The sequence below is a fragment of the Mus caroli genome, unplaced genomic scaffold (assembly GCF_978045245.1).
Source record: "Mus caroli unplaced genomic scaffold, Mus_caroli_1 scaffold_13, whole genome shotgun sequence".
Taxonomy (NCBI): domain Eukaryota; kingdom Metazoa; phylum Chordata; class Mammalia; order Rodentia; family Muridae; genus Mus; species Mus caroli.
This window is the reverse complement of record NW_028227268.1, coordinates 93,087,567-93,102,762: the sequence shown is the minus strand read 5'-3', so window position 1 is coordinate 93,102,762 and position 15,196 is coordinate 93,087,567. Positions and strand designations below refer to the sequence as shown.

Below are 15,196 nucleotides of genomic sequence, written 5' to 3'. Positions count from 1 at the left end.
ACAGCTACAGGAAGCACCACTTCAAATGGGTCTATACCCAGATTGGTGCTTTCTTCTGGGAAAGGGCTAAGCAGAGTGTGTGTGTGTGTGTGTGCTTTCCTTACACAACTACTCTGTGTTTCTATGTGCTTTTAATGTCGTTTCTAAACAAATCTCTGTCAATGTGACATACTAACATGAGAATGCGGGTTTTTGTTTATTAACTAGAAGTAGGAGGGACTATCTCTTGCTCTTTAAAAACAGATCCAATTGCAGCGACAGGGAACATGTATAACCCTGGCATGCTAGCATGTGCAATGTCTTTAGAATGCAGTCATTTCTTCCTGCACCTGAGCTTCTGATGATTTCTCAGTGAGATAGCATAGCCTCCTCCCACAGGACCTTGATATGCAGACACTCACTGAGTCCAGGCTCTAAATAATTCATGGATGGCCCTGTCACTCAGAAGCATCAGAGCCCACCAGCTGCCATTGCCATGGGAGCCAGGCTCTAGGTTCAAATACTATTAGGTACCTCTGAGACCACATCTAGAAAATACTACAATCCTCTTTATTTTCTCCTATTTTAAGCAACGTAATTTCCAGTTTGAAAGAGGATAGGTTGTCAAGTAAATAAGTAGCAAGAAAGTGGCTTCCTTAAACAAGTACATGGTCAGGGTGTCCTTCCCTCCTCAGGCTTCTGGGATGACACAGCAGAGCAGCAGACACAGCCTGCCCTCCTCCAGCCTACTCAGCAACTACTACCTGCCTCGAGCTTTCCAAGTCTGCGCCTGGTATTCCTTCTCCTCTCAGTCTATAATGTAATGATCCTTCCTTCAAGAACAGCTCAAAACTATAATCTGTAGATGTATAATCTACAGCTTCCCCCTCCTCCAGGAAGGCTTCCCAGATTACAGCAGCTATGATAATGGTTTCTTCCTTCTCAGAAAGCCTACACTAGAAGCACCAGCCTCCCTCTGGCACTTATCACAGTCTTACATTATTACTTATCTCGTCTTGTGTACAAGTCTTGTCTACTCAGTTGAAATAATAGAATTGCACCAGTTATAAGGTCCAAGAAAAGTAAAGTGTGAACTCTATTCTCAGCTTTAGACACTGGCTGTGTAATCCTGAGCTGAACTCTTAGCCTGCCCAATACATCTCCTAAAACCAAAAGATATGAAAAAAGAAAAATCTCTGATCTCTGGGATACAATGTTCTTAGCTGTTTTAGTACACTTAAGTCACATTATTAATTTTTTAGGATTTATTTATTATATATATATGAATACACTGTTGCTGTCTTCACACGCACCAGAAGAAGATGTCAGATCTCATTGCAGATGGTTGTGAGCCACCATGTGGTTGCTGGGAATTGAACTCAGGACATCTGGAAGAGCAGTCAGTGCTCTTAACCGCTGAGCCATCTCTCCAGCCCCAAGTCACATTATTATTATTAAGACACATTAAATATTAAATAACAGTGTCCATGTTATTTCCTACTCCAGTAGCTAAGCAGTTATCCAGAACCATCTAGCTTCTTGAGAAGTCTCAATAGGGATAAGGCAATCAACGGTTCTCTGGTAGAGCTAGCCCCACAAGGTAAATGCAGTCTGTTCTACCTTAGGTAACACACTGGTACACACCTCAGCCCTTCACATTTAGATGACAGAACTCTTAAGGTGTCAGAGGTTCCTTTTCAAAGCCCACAATCTAAGCTAATCATGTTATCTACAGATTATAAAAATGAGGTGAGATATAAGCTTTTACACAAAGATACAAACTAAGTTACTGGCATACTGAAGGTTGGGAAGCAGGCCTTCCAGTTCCTGTTGTCACTTGCACATGGCCAGCACAGTCTGGAAAGTACAGGAAGCTGAGGACAAAGGAAGGGGTAGACACTTCTCACAGAAATCCATCAGTGAGGTAGGCCCAGGAACTGAAATTCTAGGAAGCGCTTTATAATCCTCTCTCCCATCTACCTTCCAGCATCCACCACCAGCAGAGAACCAACCAACTAAAGTAACAGAGATAGTCCTTGTGTTCCTTTCTGCTGAACTTTAACCAGCTGAAAGAATTGAGGCCTAGACTACCACACTGTCAGTTTCCATCTCAGCATGCTGAGCAGAGCTGTGAACACAACCCCTAAGAGACCCTACTGTTCAAAGGCCCCTTTGATCAATTTTCTATACTGACCTGACCTTGCCTGCATTGTTCTTAGGAAGTCCCGAGGGAACTTGTCTTTTAAATTACCATTTACTCAGAAAAACATGATTTGGAACCATAACAATGCCTTTCTATTACTGACAGGCTTTCAAGTAGCAAAGGCTAGCCTAAAGCTCATTGTGTAGCTAAGGATGACCCAGAAGTTCTGATTCTTCCGTTCTCAACTTCAAGTGCTAAGATTACTGGCATAAGCAGTCACTTCCAGTTTGTGATACTCAGGGTCCAGCTTATGGCTTTGGGCATGCCAGGAAAGCACTGGTCTACACTGCAGCCTCCCTTTATACCCTTTTTAAAACCATCTTATAAAAGCTCCCGTAAAGGATATGCAGGGACCTAGAACTTGTTTAAACTAGTGAAGACAGGTAAATAATCTCAGCACATAAAAACAATATGAAGTTCTTCAAAACTCTAACCCAGAACCACCACATGGTATGGAAATTCCATGTCTGGGAAATAACACAGAGGCTCGAATGTGACATTTCACACCCTGCTTCTTGCAACATTCAACAAAGCAGTCAAGAAATGGGAACAAACCCAATAAATCAATGAAAGACAGATAAACGAAATCTGCAAGCAGGAGGCCTCAGTTCATTCCTCAAAGCCTACATTAAAAAGCAAGCAAAGCAGTGGTGCGGACATGTCGTCCCTAGCACTGGAGAGTTTAGGCCAACAGACCTCTACCAGATTAGTTGTCAAGTTCTAGACCAGTGAAAGACTTTGTCTCAAAAAATAAGGTATGTGCACCTGAAGAATAACACTGGACTGTCTAGTTTTGTCAATTTGACGCAGCTGGAGTCATCAGAGATAAAGGAGCCTCAGTTGAGGAAATGCTTCCATGAGGTCCAGCTGTAAGGTATTTTCTCAATTAGTGATCAATGGGAGAGGGCCTAGCCCACTATGGGTGTTTTGTCCCTGGGCTGTGGTCCTGGGTTCTGTAAGAAAGCACACTGAGCAAGCCAGAGTAAGCAAGCCAGTAGGCAGCACCCCTCCATGGCCTCTGCATCAACTCCTGCCTACAGGTCCTAGCCCTGCTGGAGATACTGTGCTTTCTTCTCCAATGATGGATTGTGATCTAGAAGTATAAGCAGAATAAGCCCTTTCCTCCCCAATCTGCTTTTGGTTATGGATATGACTCCCCAACTAAGACAAACATCTAGGGTTGATCTCTGTCCTCCACACACGTGTGCACAGTCATGTGCATGCACACCCATACCCATATGTGCACCCACAAACATTAACACTCATACACAACAAATAGAAGAATGAGATACACACATGCACTAGAATATTATTCTGCTTTAAAAAATGAAATCATGTCACAAGCCTGTCACACCAGCACATGGATGAACCTTAAAGGTATTATGTTAAGTGCAAAAAGCCAGTCAAAATGAGAAAAACAGGCTCATAATGGCACCTATGCCATCCAAGTGTCCACTGCAGTCTGAGCAGGTCTGAGCCAAGAAGACAGCCATAGTGGTGGTGCACTTCGAAAGGGAAATGGCCTATTAAGGCAAACTGATGTCCCCTGGAGATGATCAAGCCACTCAGCGTGGTATATGTTCCTGGAGCCCCTTCTGCTTCTGGGCAAGGAGCAGTTTGCTGGTGTGGATATTCAGGTCTATGTGAAGAGTAGTGGTCTGTGACCCAAATTTATGCCATCCCTTAATCCATTTCTAAAGCCCTGGTGACTTATCAAAAATATGTAGATGAGCCTCTAAGAAAGAGATCAAAGACACCCTCGTCCAGTGTGATCCAACCGTGCTTGTAGCTGCCCCTGTTTGATACCAGAGATCCTACCAATAAGCCCATCTCAAGGATCAAGGTCCATTCACCTTTGTAATAAAACATCCTGGAATTTTAATTTAAATAAAAAACAAACATGTTCTAAGTCCTGGGAACAGTTGGGAGGATGGAGGAAGGACGATGAAATAACTGTCTAGTTAGTTGTTCCTCAGTTTTGCAAGATTAAAACGTTCTACACATCTGTTACCCAGCAGTGTGCACGCAGTTAATATCAACGAAAGGTGCACATTTGGTTATTAGTTTTTAAAAATAATTAAAAATAAACTTTCAATAAAAGCAGAGGGAACACACTGACAGTATACCTCGAATCACATGCTCCTCACATGTGCTCTCAAAGCTGTCAGCCGATCCCTCCAAGTCCTGTTTTCCAACCTTAAGAAATAAGAACTGGACTGGGAATCCGGCCAAATCTCATTTTTATAACAAAGGTCTCATAAATGAGTTACTGACTCATACTTGCATGCAGCACTGTGGGGTGACGACCTCTCAGCAGTCCCAGTTACTGCAGGGCCTGGTGAACTCTACAAAGCCAACCTTCACCAAACTGCTCCAGATCTGTACTTTCCAGTCAGTATCTCTAAGACTGATATTCCAAAGTTGACCAGTGACTTCAGACACTGTAACCTATCACATTGAGGCAACTGTATATTCATTTAATGTATGTGTGTGTGCGTGCACACACACACACACGCAGGAATATGGAAACACCTTGGCATGTGTTCGACTAGTTTTCTCCACTTTGAGCATTTTGTGACACCCCATCATCAACTTCTCTGAAATACTAAGGGATAATTTTGGGGTATTAAAGGCTCAGAAAGCAATGGTCCAATATTCTTACTGATCAAAAAAAATCATAAGATTATGGAAGAGTGAATGGCAAAAATCAATGCACAGGAAAGAAGTCTGTAATTTCACGTGCTTATAATCAGTTACACTCGTTCTTGTTAATAACACTCTAAAAGGGCCTGCATTTCTGACTCACCATACATAAAACAGTAAAAAAAAAATTTCCATGAGCTTGAGTAAGCATCATAAATCATTTCTTATTTCATTCTCTCATGAAGAACAAAGGTTGCTACTGTCACCTACCAACATATACTCGCAATCCACTCCTCACTGTTACACAGAACAGTAGAAGACGCTGGGAGTCACCTTGGTAACAGAACAATGTCAGCTTGCTAACTCCTGAGGTTATTTCATGCCAAAAATCATTGGTATTTCTGTTTGTTTGTTTTTGTTTTTCTCCCCAGTGCTAGCACTTAGACCCCAAGGCCTTGAACATACCCGGTAAAGCATATCAGCCCTCCATAGCTTACAATTCATTCTGTTATATCTTTCAAATGTATGGTATAATAAATGTTTTTGTTTGTTTTTTTAAATAACAGGTCAGGTAGGGCCCCTTTACCCCCCCATAAACTGGCTTTGCTTCTGTGTTTGACAGTCAGACACAAAAAGAAAATACATGGAAAGCGCCAATTCTCAATGCGCAACCTTTCCCTAAAGCACTGGCAATGCTTAGCTCTCTTGAGAAAGGTTTTATAAGCTCAACCATTACAGATTCCCCAAATGAGCTACAAAAGCTATCTCAGAACCTTCCTCTTAATTTTTTGGAATTAACAATTGTTGGGAGAGGTACAAGCTCTAACTACCTCAGAAATTAAGGCTATCTGGAGATGTATAAAATATTAATACCAAGAAAGGCAATTTACAAGAGGGCTGGAAAAGGCAAGCAAAGATCATAGGGTTTTGGTTGCCTCTGAGTCTTACAACTGCTAACACATGCTGGGGTGCACAAAAGCAGCCACGGAGTATGTAAAATAAGAATTAATACCCCTATCAAAGACTGCTATTAACACTTCTGCATTATTCTAAAATATTCTCCAAGGTGATAGTGACTCACAAGTTTTTTTTTTTTTTTTTAAAGATTTATTTATTGATTATATGTAAGTACACTGTAGCTGTCTTCAGACACTCCAGAAGAGGGAGTCAGATCTCGTTACAGATGGTTGTGAGCCATCATGTGGTTGCTGGGATTTGAACTCCGGACGTTCGGAAGAGCAGTCGGGTGCTCTTACCCACTGAGCCATCTCACCAGCCCCCGACTCACAAGTTTTAAGTATGATAAATAATCCTGGAAGCCTGCTCATATTCCTTTTTTATCATCCTTTGATACCAAGCGACAGCTGTGGTCATAAAGAGGAATGCACATGAGAGCTAAATTACCCCACCAGAGGCCAGCATGTTCCAGCAAGAACTAGCCCGCTTCACTAGGGTTTTTATACATGGATATGTCCCTCTCCCTCAACCTCACTTATTTGGTTGGGGGTTAGAATGAGAAAAGTCAATGTACCAAACAAAACTTTAAAGTATTTTTGTTATACTTCCTCAAATCATTTTCCCTCAAATTTAGGAACATGCAGGATCACTATAAGTATAGCATATAGACCTAAAACAGAAGTCCAATCAGAGAAGACCAAATATGGCGACCACACATTTGTTTTCATTTAAAAAACAAAGTCATGGTGCTGATATACAGCTTGATGTCTGTGCCTCATTGGTAAGAAGGCTATACAAGTCCTGGGCTCAGTTGCCCAGAACTGCTAGAAAACAAAATGTTTAAAAATTCCAACCTAAAATTCTTCTCCTGTGCTTCATCCCAGTTCCTGGAACGAGGACTGAGTCACAAATGCCCTCTGAGCACCACTGCAAACAAGGGCAAAGGTCACCAGAGGCTTTAGGCTAGCAGAACACGTGCCCTTTGAACGCTTCTGATTTCCCACAGGGACTTCTTACTCTGCCACCTGTATTAAGGTAATATTCTCAGTATGGAACACTCCTCCCCGAGGAGGGAAACAGAGCTCTCTCTTTAAAAGATTGACTTTCAGTGCGGCATGCTAGTGCACACCTTTAATCCCAGCACTCAGAGGTAGAGGAAGGCGGTGCTTGAGTTCTCAAAATGATCCCACAAGACAGTGTTTCTGTCCTGTAGAAGTTTATCCACTACCTTACAGTAATTGGCAGGGAAGCAGAACTCTGAGGCCATTCTCTCTTAGCATCTGCCTAGAAATGAACAATTCTGGATGCCTGCCAAACCCAGAAGGGCCTGGAAGCTTTGGCCATAAGAGAATTTCCCAAAGGCACAGTTAGATGAAGAATCTCCAAGTCTGTATAGTTTCTGAAGGCTATATAGTGTACAAATTTAAAGATGAGATATAATCCTAAAACTGGAATAATTGTGAGCAAAGCCCTACAGTGGTCCTTGCTGATATATTTGCCTGAATACTCCACAAAACGCTCTTGTGCTAACACCTTGTGTGTTAGGTGCCTGTAAGCAGAGCCAAGGTCCTGGTCCCCTTCTCTCTCCCTCGTTCCCTCCACAGCCCTTGAAGAGCCAGTTTGAGGGTCCAAACTCAACAGTTTAAGACCTGTTACTGACTGAGGAGTGAAGTGCCTCCAAATACTATTTTAGATTTGAAGGTGGGCTTTCCTAAGATCGTTTCATGCCAGGGTGAGAGGGCTCATTACCAGACACTGCTGCACTCCAGGAGTTGGATCAAGCACTGTGGTAGTAAAATCTAAAAGGAACTATCTCCCTCTAGAGAAGCACAACAGATTCCTAAATGCCTTCTCTCCCTCGGCCTCTCTCTTCTCTCTGTCACCGCTGGGAGCGATCCCAGTGTTCCCAGGACCTCAGCAGCAGCTCTCCAGTTAACTCTCAGGGTCTCTGGCTCTCTGAAGGTGGGAATCTCAGGGAGGCCCTTTGTTACAACTAGGGCATCCTTTCTATTTGAAAACAAAAACTCTGCTGAGCTGAAGCAGCCTTCTAGGATAAGCACTAAGCTCTTTGGCTTTTCTGTCAACTCCTTCTGCTTGTGACACCTGTTCATGTCTCTGCCTGGAATTTTCTCCCATGTATTGACATTGTATTTCCTGAGTGAGCACAGAGCTCCTCTCTCCACAGACTCCCTCTCCCTCATGGCCAGCCTCTCTAATGCTAACCATAGTACCTGTCAGAAAGCAGACACTGAGTATTAGGCTATTCATTCCATTCTCTAATAAATGACTAAACCACTAACATTCTGATTCACAAAGCTTACAAATAAAAAGACCACTTTGCTGTCCTTTAAAATGTACCTGTTAGAACAGGATAGTTTAATGGCATTAATAAAATCTAATTATCCAAGCAATACTAGCATTTTAAAAAGCAGAACAGAAGAATATCACAGCAGTTCATGAAGTACAGGTAAATACTACTTCATAAATTTGAACTAGGCACACACACACACACACACATACAAATATATCCATAAAAAATACATTTATCTCGCAATGAGATTACCAATTCAAACATACTTCTTCCTGGTAATATAGTCAAAAATTGTTTCTTTCAAAATAGTGAAAGTTACCAACCAAATCATTGTTGATTACTCTGAAATCCTTCATTTAGCTTAGAAAAAAAAAAAAAACAAACCCATCATCCTCCATTGTAAAATTTAGTTTGAGTGTGCCAATTAAGATGGCTTCCTGAGTGGGAAAAGTTAAAAAACACCTCCACTTGGGAATGCCTGAAGATTACAGCTGATTAAATGCACAAAGAGAACTGCACACCTGCTAGCACTGGAGTTGGGTTTTAGGTTTCACTTTAGTATCAGGTCATCCTTAAGCTCCACCACCCCTCCCATCCTGTATTTCTCAAGGCAGTCTTGAATACTTCTGCATTATTTACAAGTATCCATGCCAACACTGGCCGTACTTTAGATGTCTGGATCCAGAGTATGGTTCCAAGAGAGGTGTGCTTAGGAACTCATATGCCCATCCCCAGTCGAGCAACCAGTTCTGGGCATAAACTTTTGTGTGTTGACAGCAGATAACTATAGAGCTAAGTGATTTTGTGTGCAAACTTGCTTCCCCAAATTCAGTACCACAAACATGTTCAGGACCCATGGAACTGTTACGCACAAATTCCTGTCTAGAGAACAAAAGTAAAACCTGACCAGTGGGTAAAGGTGACTGAATTATTGTATAGTGCATTTTAAAGTCAAATTCTCAGACACATTGAATTAACTGTTCTATAGTTATCACAAAAGTTAGAGAGCAGTTTTCTCGAATGACGCAATAGTTAGCAGCTCTGACTAGGTACGGATTAGTTTGCCAAATGCTCAACAAAAACTAACTGCATTCAGACTTACATGAGGTGCTAAAGGAAGGGTAAACGAAATACTATCTACTGCCATTATCTCTAAGAACTGATTCATCAGCTAGAGAAAAAAACATGGATAGAACTACTTTGAACACATACTTGAGTCTAGTAATCCACAGGATACATAATACAGATTAACAAAGACCAAGGAGATTGAATCAAAGAAAAATTCAGTGTGAACTACACAGAAAAATGGCTCTGCTTCATGGTAATAGGTTAAGGCTGGAGACAGGAGAGAGCAGTGGGATTTCCTAAAGATTTACAGGCTGATCCAACATGCAACATGCAGTCCAGGGAGGAGCTAAGACCTGACAAAGTTTCCAACATCTCCCAGACTCCAGTCCATCCATTTTCTTAAGATGGTGTGGTGACAGAGCAGTTTCACATGTATACTCGAAAAATCTAAGGAGTCTATGAGAAGTTAAACCTGGGTGGCAAAGTTCTTACCAGATTCACCCAATAGCATGTATCAGCACTTGATATGTCATGGTTTTAGATTTCTGAGAATTTACAGGCTTTCAGCAAACAAGTCAAATGTAAGAACATAGACGGTCCCCTTGGACAGTACTAATGAGAAAGAAATGGACGCCTTTTTTGACCAGAGGGTATGCAGGATTGAGCTCAGGGTCTCAGAAGGTACAGTGCCTTTATACAATGTTGCCATACTCAGTGTTCTGCTCTATGGTTTGTGGTTCGGCCCCTTTTTTCTCCCTGCTTTCTTTTTTAGCCAGGGGTTTTCTTTGCAGCCTTGGTAACCTGGCATTTACTATGAAGCCCATGTAGGCCTTCAGTAGTAATCCTCAGACCTCAGCCTTACAAGTGCTGGGATTACAAGCATGTACCATCATGCATGGTGCCTGCTGTTCATTTCTTATTTTAGTTTTCTTGAGATAGGCTATCCTAGAACTTACCATGTAGACCAGGCTAGCCTCAAACTCACAGACTTCTGCCTGCCTCGGACTCTTAAGCATTGGGATTAAAGATGCGTGTCACCAAGTATGGCCCCACTGTACCACCACACGTAGCTCCACTGTTCATTTGATATGTGATAAGTGTTTTTGTTGCTTTATTAAGTAACACACAGATTTTTATGTCAGCACTGTAAAGAACAAACCAAACCAGACCTGGAGCAGTTCTAGTATTGGGCACTTCAGTAGAGGCTTATTTTAAAGGGCTAAAAGTATGAGGTTCATGTCTCTTCAATAATTTCAAGGATTTTAAAGAGAGGTATCCACTTCTATTTCTTTTCTCTTAAAGGAAAACAGTTAATGCTTATTGCAATCTTACTATTTCATAAAATGTTATTATCTCTGAGTTGAAAACAAGCATCTACTTGACTGTTCTGCTGCCTAGTGCCATTTAGTGCCATCTCCCTGAGAGCCATCAGCTTTTGCAGAGAACATCTCCAAAGGGCTCTGTGTTCTAACATAGCTATAGTCCAGTCACAGCTCAGTGTCCAAAGCCTCCCTCCATCCCAACACACCAGTGCTTCCAACTAGAATTTGACAAGAGGCAAAAGGGAAGGGATGAGCAATGAAGCTCAGCAGACAGCAGCCAGGATTCCTGCAATCTGGAAGACCACTACAGGGGGTAAGGCACTCACAGAAGGAGGCTAAAAAGAGACTTAGTTTATTTACCTAAGTCTCTCTTGTTCTGGGGCCAATTTGCACCTTGTTTCCTTTCACAGATGGTTTATCTTCATGCAGAATATGCTAATCTCCCTTAAAAAGTTAACATAAAAGCCTTCTTTCTCCACTCTACAAATTATCTGCCCTGGACACATCAACCACACCTCTAGACAGACCAACCGCTGGGTAGCACTGCTACATTTTCTTCAAATATATTTTTTCTGGTTTATTATCTTTTTTTTTGTCAGTCAGGATTTTTCTGTGTAGCCCTGGCCATTCTAGAACTCACTCTGTAGACCTGGCTGGTCTGAAACTCAGACCTGCCTCTGTCACCTGAGTGAAGGAATGCACCATCACTACCTGGCTGGCTGGCTTCCTTCCTGTCTGTCTGTCTGTCTTTATTTATTAATTTTTAATTTGAAGGAAAGATCTGCACACATGACACGGCATGGTGTGGAGGTCAAAGTAAAACTGTTGTGACTCAATTCTCTCTTGACACTATGTGGGTCCCAGGGATCAAACTTGGGTTGGGAGGGCTGGTGGGCAATATTGCACCAGTCTTAAGCTGCCTCTTTTAAAGGCAGTCATTAAAGTCTCCAGCTAGCCATGATCTGCTATACAAATATCTGGGCCAAACAGAATTTCAATACCACACCCAATCTTACAGAAATTTGTACTAAAAGGAAACTGGGTTATTAAGTCAATTAAGTTGTAAATATAATTTTGCACTGAGGTTTTGTTGAATCTACACTGCACCCAAGTCTGGTATAAGACAAATTATGAAGGCGCAGTTACTAAGTGGAGGGCTCCAACAAATGAAGAATAACTGAGATACTGTCCTATAGCAGTTAGCACATGGCTTTGTTGAGCCTGCTTTGCATGAGACTAACCTCCACTCTCCCTGTCTCCCTCCATCCATCTCTCTTTCTCTCATTTGAGACAGTGTCTTACCACATCTATCTTAGCTGGCCTAAAACTTGCTAGGTAAACCAGGCTGGCCTCAAACTCACAGACATCTGCCTGCCTCTGTTTCCCGAGTGCTGGGATTAAAAGCATGGCCACCACACCTGGCCCCTGTCTGATATTTTAAGGTAATCTCTTTATTCTCCTTTAATTCTATCACATGCTGCTGCTGTTGCCTCTTTTTTTTATGGCAGGGATGAAACAAGGGCTCTGTCCATGTTGAACAACTGTGCTTTCTACTAGCAAACACATCTCTTTAATTCAGAGTACATGCATCTCTATTCTTGGCAACCAGAAATGACTTGACTAAAAATAATCATGAATTCAGAATTCTTTTCAAAGAATCCAATCAGCAGACACAAGAATAAATGTTTAGCTCCCTTGTTTCCTGAATACTTTCTTGTGGGTTTCTAGTTCACGTGAATCATGTCAAAAGTACTGACAAACTTATAGTTTAAGAATCAAGGCACCTATTATAATAGACTTTGTATCGTAAACTAGAATATAATTGGAATAACTACTTAACATCTACCTGGCATCGTTTTTCTCTAGAAAATGAAACTGAATGATCAGTGGCAAGCCTACTCATTAACAGCATTCAATATGGCCTCCCTACAGGACACTGCTACTTTTCAGATCTAAAGCCCTTGTTCAAGGTACTTACCAACCTTGCACCGAAAAGATCAGCTAATCTGCCACTGGCATTACGTATACAGCCAAGTTGGATATTTTATATAAATATAGTATGTTAAAACATTTGAAATGAAAGATGTGTTAGAATTAAAAAAATCCTTACAAACTCTTAGCAGCTCTTTCTAAATTGCTGTAAACATTACTGACTGTGTTCTAAACTATGTTGGCCATTAAGTTTGGCAGCTCTCCAAAAGTAAATGTCTTATAAAAGGGTAAGCAAGCTCTCATAGGATATGTTAAAGCAGGGAAAGGTCAACTTCAAGCAAGACAGCTTAAAAGAGAAATGGTTGATGTTCAAGGGACTACAGAACATCTGGTGACAGGTGGGACATACACCGTCAGGACACTCACCTGCCAGGGCCTTGATGCGGGAGCGCTCAAAGAGCCTTGCAGAGCTGTTCTCATTGTCCCAGTCATCCACATCCCAACGGTTGTTCACATCGCTGTACTGCTGCTGGATCTCAATGTTGTCATAGTCTGTGGCTACCGTGGTCGTCATCTTGACTGTCTCAGCTGCTTGTCCACATCAGTTACTTTCCAGAGTTCTGTGAGTAAAAAAGGAAAAGCACAGGTGTTTATACAAAGTGTACATCCTCTATAGACCTGCTGGGGTGATAATAAGGAACTAGGACAGTCACTGCTTATCCAGATGTGCCTTCTAGAGCCAAGGCCAATTTTGAACTTTGGCTGTGCTTCATACCACATGTGTGACCTCGGTCATGCTACTTTAATGCTTTCCCCAAACACGGAGGAGGGAGAAGACTGAATGAAACACTGGATACCAAATTAATGTTCTTTCTTAAAGGAGTTTAAAGTGTCAGGACAGTGATGGTGCACACCTTTAATCCCAGTACTCAGGAGGCAGAGGCAGGCTGATCTCTATGTGTTTGAGGCCAGCCTGGAGTACAAGACAGCTATGGCTACATAGAGAAACCATGTCTTAAAAAAACACCAAAACAGAGCAAAACGAAACAAAAAACCAAAAAAGTTTAAGGTGAAGGTTTAATGTTTTATCGGGGCTGTATCAGCATCTACATGGGTCTTTTTAAATGAATTCACTTAGTTTTATTGTCTATTACCTTTTAGTTTTTCATTCATAAACTACTATATAAGAAAAACTAACAAATCATTCTGTCTCTATGTCTCATTTACATATTAAAATTGATGCCTAAGGTTAAGATGGAAGCATATGGCATCAAAGACAGTATCCAATAAGTATCCAATACTCAATAAGTATTATAATTATTTATACCATTGTTACTATAAATTCTAGGACCAATACCAGTACTAATACCCACTCCTTTAAAGCCCCTGAGGATAATGGTGGTTTTTTTTTTTTTTTTTTTTAGGAATAATTATGAAATAAGCTCTGGCCCACTAAAGTCTTCACTTTATCAATGTATTCTTGGAGGATCAAGAGAAATATGTTTAGTTTTAAATACAGTTTCTCCATTCAATACAGCTATTACTCACATGCAGAACCCAAATATATTAAGGAATTACTACATGATCAGCATTGCTCTAGATTCCTGGGGAGAACAATAAACGATACAAGTGAAGCTTACATCCTCATAGAAGGGAGACAAAAAACACACAAAAAAAGCCAAAGAGTTTAAGAAAAATAAAATACAAACAGACGAATTTCAAAGTGGCTATTTTAGACTGGTCAGAAATAAATACTCTGCTTAGTACTGAAATAGGTCCCAGTGTCTAAAAGGTACAGACCATGGCCAGATCAAGAAGAACAGCACACCAGACAAAGGGAACACCAAGGTATGCTCAGTATAGTTGGGAGTCAGGTGTGCACAGGGAAAGGTAAGGAGAGACAAGGCTAGGGGAGCTAGACAGGGCCAGGCCAGACTTGGCTGATGATGACCTTTGAGTAGGCATCTGCCACTGATGGATGTGATTCTAAAGGATAGTTCTTGGTGCTATGTGGAAACAGATTCTAGGAGGCTACTCCAGAGATGGAAGTGGTTTGGCACTGACAGTAGTAGACGTGAATGTGATAGTAGTGTCTGTGGGTATGTGTCAGCCATGCTGACAGGACTTGGAGAAAGGCCTGGATGAAAGACCAGATCTTGGATTCAGACTCAAACTTAGAGAACCAGACCTAAGGCTGAACCGTGGTTAACTAACAGGCTGGTGTCTAGCACCAGTTTCCAAGTTACTCCTCAACAAAACCTATGTCTAGCACCAGTTGGTTATTCCCCAACAAATCTTCACTCCAGGTTACAAGCCTGACCTTGATACTTCACTTCTAACAACCATAAATCAGGAGAAAAGAATGTTGTTTATGGTTTGACACCTAGCACTAGCCAATTATATTAATGGACAGCAACAGCCCCCCAATTAGATGCTTGCCAGGACAGAAACCTCCACCCCTTGATAGCCATTTCCTATAAAACCTTGTCCAGATGAAAGTTCAGGGCAGCTTCAGCAAACTGTCCTGTGGGTCAGTGGTGAGTAAGCCCAGGCAGTCTGCTCCTGGTTGGTCTTTTTGGGCTCTTGAATGCATCTTGGTACAATATGGCTAGTCCTACGGCATTTCTAAGGTTCTGTGCTTAATTCTATTGCTATGGTTAAATTCCTGTATGTGTTCAATTTCACTACAGGGACTCAGGCTCAAACAGTTACACAAAGCTATCCAAGTAAGTTAACTGCAAATCTAAGAAGGGACTATGATGGAGATACCTTCTGTCTCAT

At 41.6% G+C, this 15,196-nt stretch overlaps 1 protein-coding gene across 3 annotated transcripts in view; it reads right to left on the bottom strand.

The window, feature by feature from the left end:
* The window catches only part of Sptbn1 (spectrin beta, non-erythrocytic 1), a 167,281-nt gene that overhangs the window by 106,597 nt on the left and 45,488 nt on the right, over positions 1-15,196 (bottom strand). For all 3 annotated transcript variants that reach the window (XM_021176094.2, XM_029483162.2, XM_029483161.2), the window contains exon 2: positions 12,842-13,035. In XM_021176094.2, coding sequence (XP_021031753.1) covers positions 12,842-12,989 — 148 coding nt within the window. In that variant the 5' untranslated portion in view covers positions 12,990-13,035. The remainder of the gene's footprint in view (positions 1-12,841; positions 13,036-15,196) is intronic.